Source organism: Eptatretus burgeri, chromosome 11, assembly GCF_056783735.1.
Source record: "Eptatretus burgeri isolate ZD-2024b chromosome 11, Ebu_testis_v1, whole genome shotgun sequence".
Taxonomy (NCBI): domain Eukaryota; kingdom Metazoa; phylum Chordata; class Myxini; order Myxiniformes; family Myxinidae; genus Eptatretus; species Eptatretus burgeri.
Window position 1 is genome coordinate 23,674,709 of NC_140971.1, and position 13,627 is coordinate 23,688,335.

Consider the following 13,627-nt stretch of genomic DNA (forward strand, 5'->3'; position numbering starts at 1 on the left):
CCAGCCTGAAGGGACAGCAGTGTGGGGTCCCACAAAGTGATTCACCCTGAAAGAACACCACAGTGAAGACGATAATTTGACTCTGTTGTAAGGCATTGCTGTAATCATTCCACTTACACCATCCGTGGAATTGTGGAAGGCCAATTCTATTTTGGTGCAACATTGTTGGTGTTGATCTGTGAACGTATTTATCTCGCACCTACTGTCGCATTTTGTTAAACATTTCGCTGATCCTTCCAGAGCAACCGCCTTCACACACCATCTTCCTCGTAGCAGGCCGTTCATGTCGCCAATTTGATTTCCACCCTATTAAATAAATTTGTGATTTTCAATTCAAGAAATTTTTTTCAACATACATGCTGAAAATTGGTATTCATCTCATGTGTTTGTTTGTTTTCTTGTTTGTTTATTTCTTGATTTATTCATCGACATAACCATCCAGCCGTACAGAATTATTTTTTTTTATTCTTGACCAAGCTGACCATTTCTCCTCTGAATTCAGAAATATTTAAATCATGGAGGGAGAAATTATGCGGCAGGTGATGTTTTGAACCTCATAACATGGCAAAACGAAAGATGCACAGTAAATTCAAAAATAGTAGCCCGTTTGGTGTTCCCAAATGAACAATAAACTCGTAATTCTAAAATCCCAGATTCAAATCCTTGATACTGTACCTCCTGATTACTCCGTCTCCCAATGTCCTTGCAATCTTTGTAAAAGTGTGTTTTGATGTCTTCCAACGTTCTTGTCCCAAAAAGGATTTGAAGGCAAGCTCCTCCCTGAGCAATATATACTTCGTAAAAAAAAAAGGATTAACCTGAGTAAGTTCAAACAGGTGGACAACAAACATTTTACAAAACAGAAACGCTGATAGGAGGTCCAGCCTGCGAAGAACCTTGCAATGGATCGGTGATTTAGAGTGATTGCGACTGCTGTGAGAACTATTAATCTCAGGTGGTGACACAAAAGCTTGATTGTGATGGTGTATGGCACTAAAAATGGTGGGAGAAAGGTTAGGTTGTCTGATGAACTAAGAGCTTGAGTGGTGACATAAACACCGAATCGTTCAAACTTTCTCTCGGTTGTTGGTGGCAGCACTTCATTGCGAGACATTTTCTGCTGGTATAATTGGAATGCATCGAACGCGATAGGATGTTGAGTGAATGTTACCACCTTTTGGATCAGATCTACTCAGCAATTGTACGATGTTTTTTTTCATTTTCCAGAAAGCTACTTTCAAGGTATGTATTCACATAGTACCAAAACCGACCTCAGTTGCTTTGAGACTCATCACAGAGACTTTCCATGGGCATGGGCATCCACAAAGTACATTGGTCTGTTGAGTCAATGTGTGAGACCTTAATTTATCTGTATGAGAATGTGAGAGATGACTGCATTGAGTGAGTGAGAAAATGTTTCATAGTTGAACAGTCTGCATCTCTCAGGAGTACTCACAGCATCTTGTGCTACCCATGTTCAAACAGCTATTATGGCCTGGCATGACAATTATTAGGTGCAGGCCCAAAACAAATAGGCAGGCCAAGGCAAGTAAATTCAGTGTATTTTAAAGAGAACAATGAACAAAAAAGATGCAACATCAAAAGTAAAAAATAGGTCTGAAGATGATGAACTGTCATTCCTCTCTTTGCTCCGAACATTCCCCTATTAGCTACTTTTAAACTCTCATACCCTCCTTTGTAGTAACAGATATTCCCTCCTTCCCTTCCATATATTTCACTTTTGAACCCTCCCCCAACTCCCTCTACCCCCTGGAGAAGAGAGCAAATACCTATTTCTTTGGGGGGGGGGGGTTAAAAACAAAACAAACCGTAGACCCTCTTAATGAGCGCAGATTTTGATGCGGTCAATACACCGTCGTTCCGCATCAGATATGAAGCTTGTGGCCAAGTTTCATCAAAATCGTGTGTTTGGTTCAAACGATAATGACTGAAGTGTTTACGGACTCACTCACTCACCTCTGGATACTGCTCAATCACATAAGCTCACATGACTAAAACCAGGTGAGCCAAAAAAGGATTTTGAGGACAACAAAAGGCTCAACATGATGAAGCCTCATGAGGGTGCCACAGTTGTTCTCTCGACAAGCTATGTTCTTCATGGGGTTATATAGCGGTTCTAATTATATTCTTCATCCAAACACAAATCGAAATTTCACCAGAAATATTGGTTCAAAGGGCTATGCGAGCAAAAAAAAAAAACCCCCCATTGTATTTTGAATCTTAAGGAGTAAGTCACAGCTGAGAGGCAAGCTTGCTACCGCTGAGCTACGTAGCCAGTTGTATATAATCTCGGAATACAGATTTCATAGAATAGTCATGAAAATCCACTTCTATAAGCATTTTGATCACCAAATGCATTCCACAAGCACTATAACTAACAAGTGAAAATGTATTATCTAATATACTGGACTACAGCCAACTCCGTGCACTTCATTTCGAACAATTCGTGGAAGTTTAACAAATCTTTTGTTGAGTAAGCAAGTGCTCAATCATTTTGTCAGACAAATCAAAGCTCACCAGCTGATGGTTGTTTTTTTAAGTTTTTTTTTTTAAACAATATTGTCTCCATCAGTAAAACATGATAAAAGTTAAACTTATTCATGTTTAATTTCCAGGTCTCCAGTGTTTACACTGTAAATACGAGTACCATTTTAAACCTTGTATCCACATTGTATTATGTTCTGACTTCTTGTTGAGAGCGTATTATCTTCCCAAAGAAATCATGGAACTGATGGGAGCCTACTCGCTACTATGCTGTCCAATCTGAGTTCAATTACCAACGATGAATGACTCAAGATTCAAACAGGGTGCTGCATCATCAATACCACCATCTTTCCGCAAGGGACATTCCACATGGCTGGCTACGTAAAGGATTTTATGGTGTCTTGTGAAAAGAGTGGCCCGTTGAGGGCCTGTTCCCCAAAAAGAACAATACTTCAACGTGATTTGGCAAAAAAAAATAAACAGCCAGCTGTCCAAGTGATGGTGGCAACAGGCTCGTACTTTCCATTTGAATCAATCTATTTGTCAGAGTGCTATTTTTATTTTGTCTTTACCTGAGCGAGGCTCATCGGAAAGTAGAGTGGAACTGGCAGTGGGTCAAACATTAAGGAAATGAACGAACTGGAAAAGAGGAGATAGACGAGGGGAGGAAATACTGAAACTAGCAAGTGAGATGCTTGGCTTAGGAAAGGTTAATGGGGGTAATAAAAATTATGGGTCAGAATTGGTGATGACAGCTCCTCTTTCCTGCGGTTTTCTTGCCAGTAATGTAGTCTGATTGCACAAGCCACCTGGCCTCTTGCCCTTTGCAAGTTCAGCTACATTCTCTTACATAGCAATGCCCAGTGCAAACCTGAAATAAAATCAGGCCTTCTATGTATTTTGTAAGCTTTGTGGTGGCCTAACGCTTAAGGCGGTTGGCTTGGGATCTTAAGGTCCTGAGTTCAAGCCCCGGACGTGACAAAACAACATCAGGCAGGTTGACTCAGCCTGCATTCCTTCCAAGGTTAGCAAAATGAGTACTTGCCTGCTGGGGATAAGTCAGTCGAGGATCCTATGTCGGAGTGGTGACCCATACAGGAATGTGTCCCTTATAGCCAACGAAACGGCCTCGGTAGCCTAATGTGCCCGACGGCGTGAAGAGGATCATCTACACAACCATGCAATATATACTTGCTGTGCAGTGCGAGCACTGTAACATAACTCATGAAAACAAAGCGGACAGTACGACGTTTTGGTGGAAAGTAGTGCAACTTTGAGCGTAGATATGCCGAATAGCTTTTGTTAGGCAATCGCAACCCCAAAAAATTGCTTGTGTAAATGTTATAGCACAGACTTAAGTGACGAGTGATACACAATGCACTCTGTGTGAGCCATTTTAGTCTGCTAACACACTGGTTTTTCATTGATCAAAAATATATATATGGATTCAGAGGAAAATAAATAATTTTGACAGCAAAAGGAATCTGTGCATCAGTGTTGTGCATGGCACAAGATCCAAATAACCAGAATCTGAGCGATTTGCTGTGCAAATCACATCTGGTCAACAGCCAATCCCCACAAAATAATTTCTCAAGGAAGCCCTTCTGACAGTGTCTGTCCAGCAACAGGGCACATCATAAGCATACCCTCCTGGCACACAAGGATATGTCAACGAATGCAGATGTGCAAACAATGACGGCATATTATTAGCTGGCAACACGTATAATAACTGCAGAAGTATTACCTAGGCTGAATGCCTCACCTTTGTGCACAACTAGCCGAGCGGTTGCAGAGATGTGGCCCAGAGTGTTGACAGCCGAACATTCATATGTATTCCCATCTCGCTGCGGCCGCAGAGGCTGGATTCGGAGTACAGACCCAGAGCCTCCATCAAATTCTATAATCTGCAGAAGGTAAATCGGAGCAAAAGGTGATGATGGGTTGAGGAAATAGACCAAGCCAAATAAAGTAAGTGATAAGTCGGTGAGAAAAATTATCAAACGATGAGATACAGCTGAAGTGAAGGGCAACGTGGATCAAAATAATTTTTCAAAAGAGAAGATGAGATGCTGAGAGGCTAAGAGGCTGAGAAGAAAGCATCCAAAGAAGAATGGGAGAAGATACAAGATACAAAGTTTGTTTTGTTTGATGGAGAAAGGATTGAGACGGCTCCGAGGCAGGTGACTATACTACAGTTATTGAACTATGATGACTCCCATATGAGCGGCATTTTCAAACCATAATTTATCACTCGCTGTACTACAGGTGCTGTTGGGATGATATCATCACAGTCTACAAGCTCCTCTTTGGGAAACTGTACCAATAAACCGTTTTGTTTCCCCGGCACAAAATTGCAAGGACACCATTTAAAATTGTACAAGAAGCCAAGATCCAAACTTGATGTCAGGAATATGATTTTTTAGCCTGAGGGTGATCCATGAATGGAACAACCTCCATGCAAATGTCATGGAGGCATCTACAGTAGAAACCCTTAAGACAATGCTTGATCGGTCTTTGAAGAACTGAAGGTTTCAAGTCCCTTGTATTTAGGGCATGTGAAGAATGGTTTGTAATATAGTCATGTTGTCTTCCACCGACATCGTGAAGACTGGGGAAATTGACAGGAATAGATACTATCGGATGCGATGCGATGCGACGAGACGAGACGAGACGAGACGAGACGAGACGCGACGCGACGCGACGCGACGCGACGAGACGAGATATGCGATGAGATGCGATGAGATGCGATGAGATGAGACGAGACGAGACGAGATGCGACGAGACGCGATGCGATGAGATGTGATGAGACGCGATGAGATGAGATGAGATGAGATGAGATGAGATGAGATGAGATGAGATGAGATGAGATGAGATGAGATGAGATGAGATGAGATGCGATGCGATGAGATGAGATGTGATGAGATGCGATGAGATGAGATGAGATGAGATGCGATGCGATGAGATGTGATGAGACGCGATGAGATGAGATGAGATGAGATGCGATGCGATGAGATGAGATGTGATGAGATGCGATGAGATGAGATGAGATGCGATGATTTGCAACCAAAATGTAGGAAAACAGGCAGTGAAATGACAGCTAAAATTGGGACGGTGAGGAAAGTGAAACAAAACAACGTGGTTGGGATGTAAAGGGCTCCATTGCAAAGGGAGTACAAAGTGGTGTTTCACAAATCAAGCAGCAATAGAAAAGTGAGCAGAGAATTTGAATGTAATCGAATATTGAGACACCGCATCAATGGGTTGATGAAAGATTCTGAAGAAAGTTGTAAATTTGTTCGAAAGAGTAACAAGTATCTGAATAGTGCAAAGGAAGGGTGAGGGTGGGGGAAATTTCTGAGGAAAGTGAATGAACATCATAAGGAGGAAAAAAAAAAAAACAAGCAAAATGGCTGCTGTTTTACACAAAGTTTCCTGCTTAAAACCCAAGGAAATTCAAATTGGACCCAACTGCTGGCGAAGTATCAATGTACAGTGAGGTAAAGCTGTTGACCAGTCTCAGGTGTGATCACGTGCAAAGTATTACTTTTGTTCTTGTGGGTCGAGAGCGGCTAAGCAGTTTCACAAACAACCTCCATAAAAACAGTAGTGCATGACACTGACACCTCTCGATCAATCAAAGCCATCTGTATTTATAAACACCGAGTTTGCTCGATCAAGCTCCGCTCTTCTCATCGATATTGAGCGGAGTCGGAGCAAATTTCAGGCAAGTGTGCATGTGCAGTCCAAGCTCTGCCCCTCTCCTCAGAAAGATGGTGTGGACGATTCATCCATTATTTTTTAGTAGCGGTACTTCAGATATGTGTACATTTAGGGACACATGTACTTGTATTGCCACATGTAAAATGTACATGGAAATTGACACTCAATCCCACTATCCTCACATAGGCCTTCAATTTCTTAGTGTGCAGATCGTTTGTACACTGCAACGGGCAGAGTGAGTGAATTAGTCCATCAAGCACGCGGTTGCCTCTCAACTGGTTGTTCTTTTTACTTGTTTTTTTATTTAATTAAATTAAAATTAATTATTCATTCAATTAAATGCGGCTGAACTCCCTGTGGCACGCACGAGGCGGGTCAACAGCTCGTTTCTCAAATAAAATGGAAAACCAGCCTTGATCATGAAGACCGGCATCGATCTGCGTCGGCGGGCAGGTACAATAATGGATGGAATCAATGGAATGTTACGAGATGTATGCCGACCACGAGGAGCAAGGAGAAGCTGACAGTTCTGGCTTTAACCATTCATTTTTGTAGCATTGGAGGTCCCCAAGGCAAGGAAAGCTCTTTTGCTCTGATGAAGGGTTAACAACAGAAATGTCAGCTTCTCATCGTGCTTCCCACGGTGCTTAGCACACCTTGATCAATATTCGATTGATTCCATCTACGATTTCTTACACAGCGCTCTTCACTTGGAGGTTAAATCTCAAAACACTTTCCAATAAAAAAGATAAGAGGAAAGAGAAGATGAAATCCTACTATATTGAATAAGCCCCCCTCGTAGAAGGGAATTTTTCACCCGATCTCCACCAAATTTTGCACACGTGTTGGTAGTACCCAGGGTCAGGTCATAGGCTCAGGGGAAAATGAAAAATGGAGGGGGGGTGATGGTTTAATATTTTTGCCCAATCACCAAATTTTGCACACGTGTTGGGAGTACCCAGTTAGGGTACCAATGCTCTTGAAGGAAGTAGTGCTAGTTTTGAAAATAAACTGTAAAAAGATGATGGCAGGCATGACCTGAGATCTGAAAAAAAGACAAAACAATAACTCCTGAAATCAAATGGGACAACTCGTGCATCAAATGAATGAGACTTTAACAAATGCATTAGTCACGGTTGAATTGGCTAAGTGCATCCCCATGCATAATATTTAACATTTAATACATCGGTATGGTTTACATCGCCATGATTTCCATGGGGTACTTTATGTACACACGGATACAGATGGGACCAGGACGATGAAAAATGCGACAAAACGTTTTCGTGGTTTTTTTTTTTGTTTTTTAAATGGAAGTCGTCCCGAACAAGGCATGGAGCCATTCGAGGTAAAGGGCGAAGAAAGAAAAATAAGAGGAAAAAACTGGGAAAACCTTCACCTCGTCCTGAAACAAGGAAATCTCTTCACAGGACCACTGTGCAGGAGGGGGTAACGAGGCCAGACGGAAAAATAAATTTTCCTACCCCCATTTAATAATTTTTGTTGTATACACTGTCGAAGCTTGTATGAGAGCTAACACACAGAACGTACAACAAAGGGACCAGGAGACAAGAGGGGTGGGAGAGGGAAGGAAAAACACAGTGAGGAAAAGAGACATGAGGAGATCTGTGGAAGGGAGAGGGATGGGGTGGGGTACACAGGGAAAACAAGATGGACACTACAGGGTCTTTCAGGTCCTTCCACGACAGGGACTTTCAGGAAGGAAAGCATGGAATTTGAAGGAGGTGGGTTTGGTGGTGGATTGGCGGAGGTAGAAAAGATCAAGGTTTTCGATGGGGGAAGATAAGAGATGGTGGTGAACAGCTGTTTTGAAGACCTGGAGGGAAGAGTGGGATTATAGAGAATGTGGGACTTTATTCCAATGGTGGGGGGAAAAAAAGAGGAATGAAGGAGTGAAGATGAATGCAACTATAATTTGACTTCAATGAAGACAAAAAAAAAAAAAAATTGTTATTATTTTAATAAAGGCAGAGTTCAGAGGTGAACATGCTACCTGGTTCTCTGTCAATGTCCATCTAGTAGGCAATGCAAATCATATTAAATCATCTAACAGATGGATGGGCAATAAAGAACCCCCCTTCCTTCCACACATCCCCCACCCAAGGGCAATTCATTCATTTATTAAAGTTAACTTCCATCTTTCCTCTCAATGAATGATAGCCTTCACAAGATCCTGCAGAATTTATCATGGAAATACATAATTATTATGGTATAGAGTGAGACCCCTTCATCCAAAGCTGTTAAAAGGTTAATGCAATTATAATTTGTATGTTTCATGAGATAAAAGGTAAATCATAAAAGTCTCATCAGGAGAGGCGTGGCCGACATGGCCATCACTGAGTTGCGGCGAGCAAGGCGGCTCATGATTGGACCTTGCAGCTTGGCGGTTCAGGTGCCAATTGTGTCAGACTTGGTATCATGGATTTGGCGAGACACTGTCATTGTTAGTGCAGTAGATAGTAGAAAAATCGTGCAAATTATGATACAAGCATCAAATTTGGCATTTCTGTTCTGCGGGGCTTTCTGATCAAATCTGCCCGATTGGACATTTGAAAATCCAAATTTTGAAAAATTTGAAAAAAATATAAAAAAACTTCAAAAAAATTTGAAGTCACAGCTGGCTGAAATTCTTGAAGTGCAAGTGAACATCCCAGACAGAGAACCAAAGGGAGATGCAGTCATCATTGATGGCTCAGCACTTGTCAATGCCCTACCTTCACGCACTTCAAAGATATTTGATGACTATGCTAAAGAAGACATCATCCCAAAGGTGGAATCCTATGGTGCCAGGTACGAGAGGGTGGACGTAGTGTTTGATGTGTACAAGAAGTCAAGTCTGAAGTCTGAGGCAAGGTCGAAAATGGGGCAAGGAATCAGAAGAAGAGTGACAGGAACCAGTAAGACCCCAAGTAACTGGAGAAGCTTTCTTCGAGATGACAGCAACAAGACTGAGCTGTTTCACTTCCTTGCGGAAAAGATATGTGAAGCACAGACGACAAGAACAGTCATTGTCACAAAAGGAGAAGATGCCATTAGCAACACAAGGAAGTCACTGGATGCTGTGTCTCCATGTTGTCGTGAAGAAGCTGACACTCGAATATTTGTACACGCCAGGGATGCAACGACGGATGGTAGAAAGTCCATGATCATTAAGGCTAATGACACGGACGTACTAATCATAGCAATATCTGTACTGCCATCCTTACAGGAACTAGGTCTTGAGAACATGTGGATTGCCTTGGCCCAAGGAGCCAAGGCGCGATGGATTCCAGTCCATGAGGTAGTTTCTGCAATAGGGCCTGAGAAAGCTGGAGGGATCCCATACTTCCATGCATTCACTGGATGTGATGTCGTGTCTGCCTTCCGCGGTAAAGGGAAAAAAAACTGCATGGCAGACTTGGAATGTCTTTGATGATGTTTCTGAAACATTCACCAATCTCAGCCAGCATCCAACATTGATTCGTGATCTTGACTTTTTTGAAGTTTTTTTTTTTCTTCAAATTTTTCAAAATTTGGATTTTCAAATGTCCAATCGGGCAGATTTGATTAGAATCCCCTGGAGAACAAATGTGCCAAATTTTATACTTGTATCATCATTTGCACGATTCCTCTCAAAAATTGCTGTTATCTGCCCCACTATGTGTGTGGGTATAGCCCGTGATTGGCTGGCACCCTGCGGGTGTATTGAGAATGAAGAATGGGAGAGAGGTAAGGCAATAAGAGCAGGGGATCAACGCAATTGAGCTACCGATCCCTTGGTCTTTGGCGGCGTTCTAAAGCTTGGCCTGTATCTCTGCAGCCAGAACATTCTGCCCAAGCGAGCAAACACGGCCAGCCTACTGTTCGATATGGGACTTCGCATTGCCTGCTCTAATTACTTGGCCAGTTGTGTGAATGTTTGCTGTGTATGCGGCACCCTAGTTTGGGATTTCTTTCTGTGTACAAGTGTCGTGAATGGTGCTTATTAAATTATTTGCATGGATTAAGGTCGTGTGCATGTCGGTTTATGCTATCTTTCACACGTGCCGACAATTAAGATTAGTGAGACCATTGGGGGATTAAATTGGTCTTGATTCTAAGATTTATAGAACTCATGTGGTTTAGAACACGTTTGGAATACAGGACATGCGAAATACTGCTCAGGCATGACCCCGGTTTAATTTGGTCATTCTCGCAGGGATCTCTGCTGTGTTCGGTCTTCCCACCAGCTACAATTGTGGTTGTGGTATAGTGGTTGATGTAGTGGCTGACACACGACAACATGATCGACACCAAATTAGTGCAAAACTGCAAAAGCAATGTGATAAGACGAAATATTTGAGTGCAAAACAATCATCACATGCAAAACCCTCTTTGCACCTTTGTGGGAAAAATGAAGAGAACAAACCCGCTCCTTGTACACAAACACACACGCAGCACTCTTTCAATATTAAAGGACAACAACAAATCAGGAAAGCTAAAACAACATTAAACAAATTAATGGTCCACCTCAAAGCGTTGCGAGGTGAGACGTCGTCCCCTTCGTGACCATGTTATGTTGGGTCGTGGATCGCCAGTCACTCTGCACAGGAACGAGGCCACGCCACCAGCTATGCCAGCCTGGTCCGCATGTTTCTGAGTGAACCGTGGTGGAGCTAAAAGAAGACAGAGGAAGATGAAACAAGAGTGTAAAATGTGTGGACCATGAAAACATAATCGTTTATGTCAGTCAGTCTACATGTTGCCCAAAAATTAGAGAATTATGACAACAATAAACTAGAATAACACTCGGTGGAGTGCATACCTCCACCAGGCTGAACATTTCACGTTTTGTATCCCACTGATAGGCCGGATCTGGATCCGGACCTCAACAAAAATCTAAATCGGCTTGTTCTTGTCATCTAACCAACTCATCCACCGAGATGTTCTCATAACTCATCCACAACTTTTTTAAATATCATGCTATACAGGGCATTCCCAAAAGAGCTGGGCAACTTTGGTTGTTAATGCATATAGCACTACAAATGACACAACAATACCCTTTGTTTGTATGATACAGAAACTCAAAGTTTTCTTTATTTTCAGGTCTGGTGGTTTAATGTAAAAGAAAATGGCGACTCCACAGGAGAAAGTTCAGTGCATCGAATGGGTCTTGCCATGTTCAGAGATGAGATCAGATGAGATCCAACACACAAGTTCAGCATAATTTCCGTACAAGGAATGGAAGGAATCCACCATCGTGGACGAGTATCGCAGAGTGGTACAAGAGGTATAAGGAGACTGGAAGTTGTCAGAAACAGAAAACTACCGGTCGACCAAGCACAAGTGCAGCAGTCGTTGAGCGAATGTGTGAATCCTTTCAATAATGTCCCAGAAAATTAATAAAACGTGCATCCAGAGAATTGGGACTACAAACCACCGCTGTACACAGGGTTTTGCATAAAACACTGAAGCTTTATGTCTATAAGATGCAGATTCTGCAGGAACTCAAAACCAAGTGATGGACCCAAACGCAAGGATGACAAAGATTACCTGAAGAAGGTCATGGTCACAGCCGAAGCTTGCTTTCATGAATCGAGGAAGGTCAACCAACACAATGTGAGGACCAGGGACTCTGAAAACCCCAATGTGGTCATTGAACACATACACGATGGTGCGAAGGTCAATGTGTGGTGTGGACTTCTCCTTGACTGCTTGGTGGGTCCATTTTTCTTTGCAGAGGATACAGTGACCTCAACAATTTACATGAACATATTGGAAGGATTCTCCTTCCCACAGATTGAACACTTGGAATACGATATCATTTTTCAACAGGACAGCACTCCCCCTCATTGGGCCTTAGTTGTTTGAGCCGTCCGGAATGAAAAATTTCCAGATCGCTGGATTGGCCAAGACGGACCAACTGCCTGGCCCCCAGGATCACCAGACATAATCCCCTTTGATTTTTTTCTGTGGGGTTTTGTCAAAGATGTTGTCGACGACATCATGGTGGCAAACCTACAGGATCTTCGTTCTCGGATCACAGCTGCATGCACACTGGTGGATGCAAACATGCTGAGCCAAACATGGCAAGAACTCGTGTACAAGCTTGAGGTCCTGTGCACGACAAACGGAGCTCACATTGAAGTGTATTGACGGTATTCACAAAACTAAATATGAGTTTCTCTTTCATCTAAAGTCTAAACCAAAGGGTGTCGTTGTATCATTTGTGGTTCTAAATATATTAACAACCAAAGTTGTCCAGGGCTTTTTGAAACACCTTGTATATCATTTTTGGTCCCATCTCTTAATGGTGAAGAATCACTTTTTTTAAAATTTCAATTCTCGTATCTGAATCCGGATCTTCACCAAAATCTCCTCAATTCGTCCTCGTCACACACCGAACCTGTCCACCAAATTTCCTCCTTATCCGTTAACAATTTTTTGACATGTCCTACTCACAGACAAACAAACAGGCAGACAAACAGAGAGACAGGGGTGAAAACATAATCCCTGCCCACCTTCGGTGGAGGATGTAATTAAACCCTTTGATGCTCATCTCATATTTATGAATATCAAAGAATAACCATTATTTTGACATTTAACCTTTTAAACAGCCCTCCGGTAACAAAAGTCACCGAGTACAGTGCTTTTGGATTGTTGATAAAAGTGCAGTTGGCTCACTAACGGTCTTCACAAATGTGGATACCTCCCTGACCTTGTTGTGATTTGATCTACCATCAGTGGTTGATTGTCTTTTGGCAGCCAGGATGGGCAGTGAAAGGGCATACATGAAAAGGTGATTCTGCTGGGTATCCCCCAAAAATGAAAAACTGAAAACCTTACTCAGCTTACTCACAAATGTTGCATGTTCTCACAAATTAGATTGAGAATTTTGCAACTTGGAAAATTAACCAACAATGTTACATCATAATAACTTTCAAAATGTTAGGGTTCAGCAATAGTGACAATTAATATAACAATAACTCAGGAGTACTTGTAATGTTTCAGGATGAAATTTCACGGAATTTGAAATTCAGTTAATCAGTGCAAAACGGGCATAATCACCATTATCCATGACTTTTTGGGGTCAACACACTTTACAATCAGCCTGTACCAATTCAATACCAGTTATAACTAACTATCTTAATGAAATACAAAGGACCAATAATTATCGCCTGATGCCCATGTCAATTATGTTCCAACTGATGTCTGGAAGACAAGGACGAGTCTGGCGAGATTACAACAATGGATATAATGGTGATTGAACAGTTTCCTCATTGTTAGCAAATACGTATTGGACTGGGATTTAATTAGGAATTTAACACGCAGGTTTGCACCATTACTGAGCGGCAACTGTGGTGCCACTGATGCAGTGCCCCCATGCACATTCAGACAGGAATTTTGCAAATTGGCCAGGGTGGTA

The 13,627-nt window shown here is 42.1% G+C and overlaps 1 protein-coding gene across 3 annotated transcripts in view; it reads right to left on the reverse strand.

Annotated features, from left to right (window-relative positions):
- Positions 1 to 13,627, reverse strand: part of LOC147016666 (receptor-type tyrosine-protein phosphatase S-like) — a 643,261-nt gene that overhangs the window by 449,862 nt on the left and 179,772 nt on the right. For all 3 annotated transcript variants that reach the window (XM_085845560.1, XM_085845558.1, XM_085845559.1), the window contains 2 exons: positions 10,732 to 10,877; positions 4,268 to 4,409 (listed from right to left, as the gene is read on the reverse strand). In XM_085845560.1, coding sequence (XP_085701686.1) covers positions 4,268 to 4,409; positions 10,732 to 10,877 — 288 coding nt within the window. The remainder of the gene's footprint in view (positions 1 to 4,267; positions 4,410 to 10,731; positions 10,878 to 13,627) is intronic.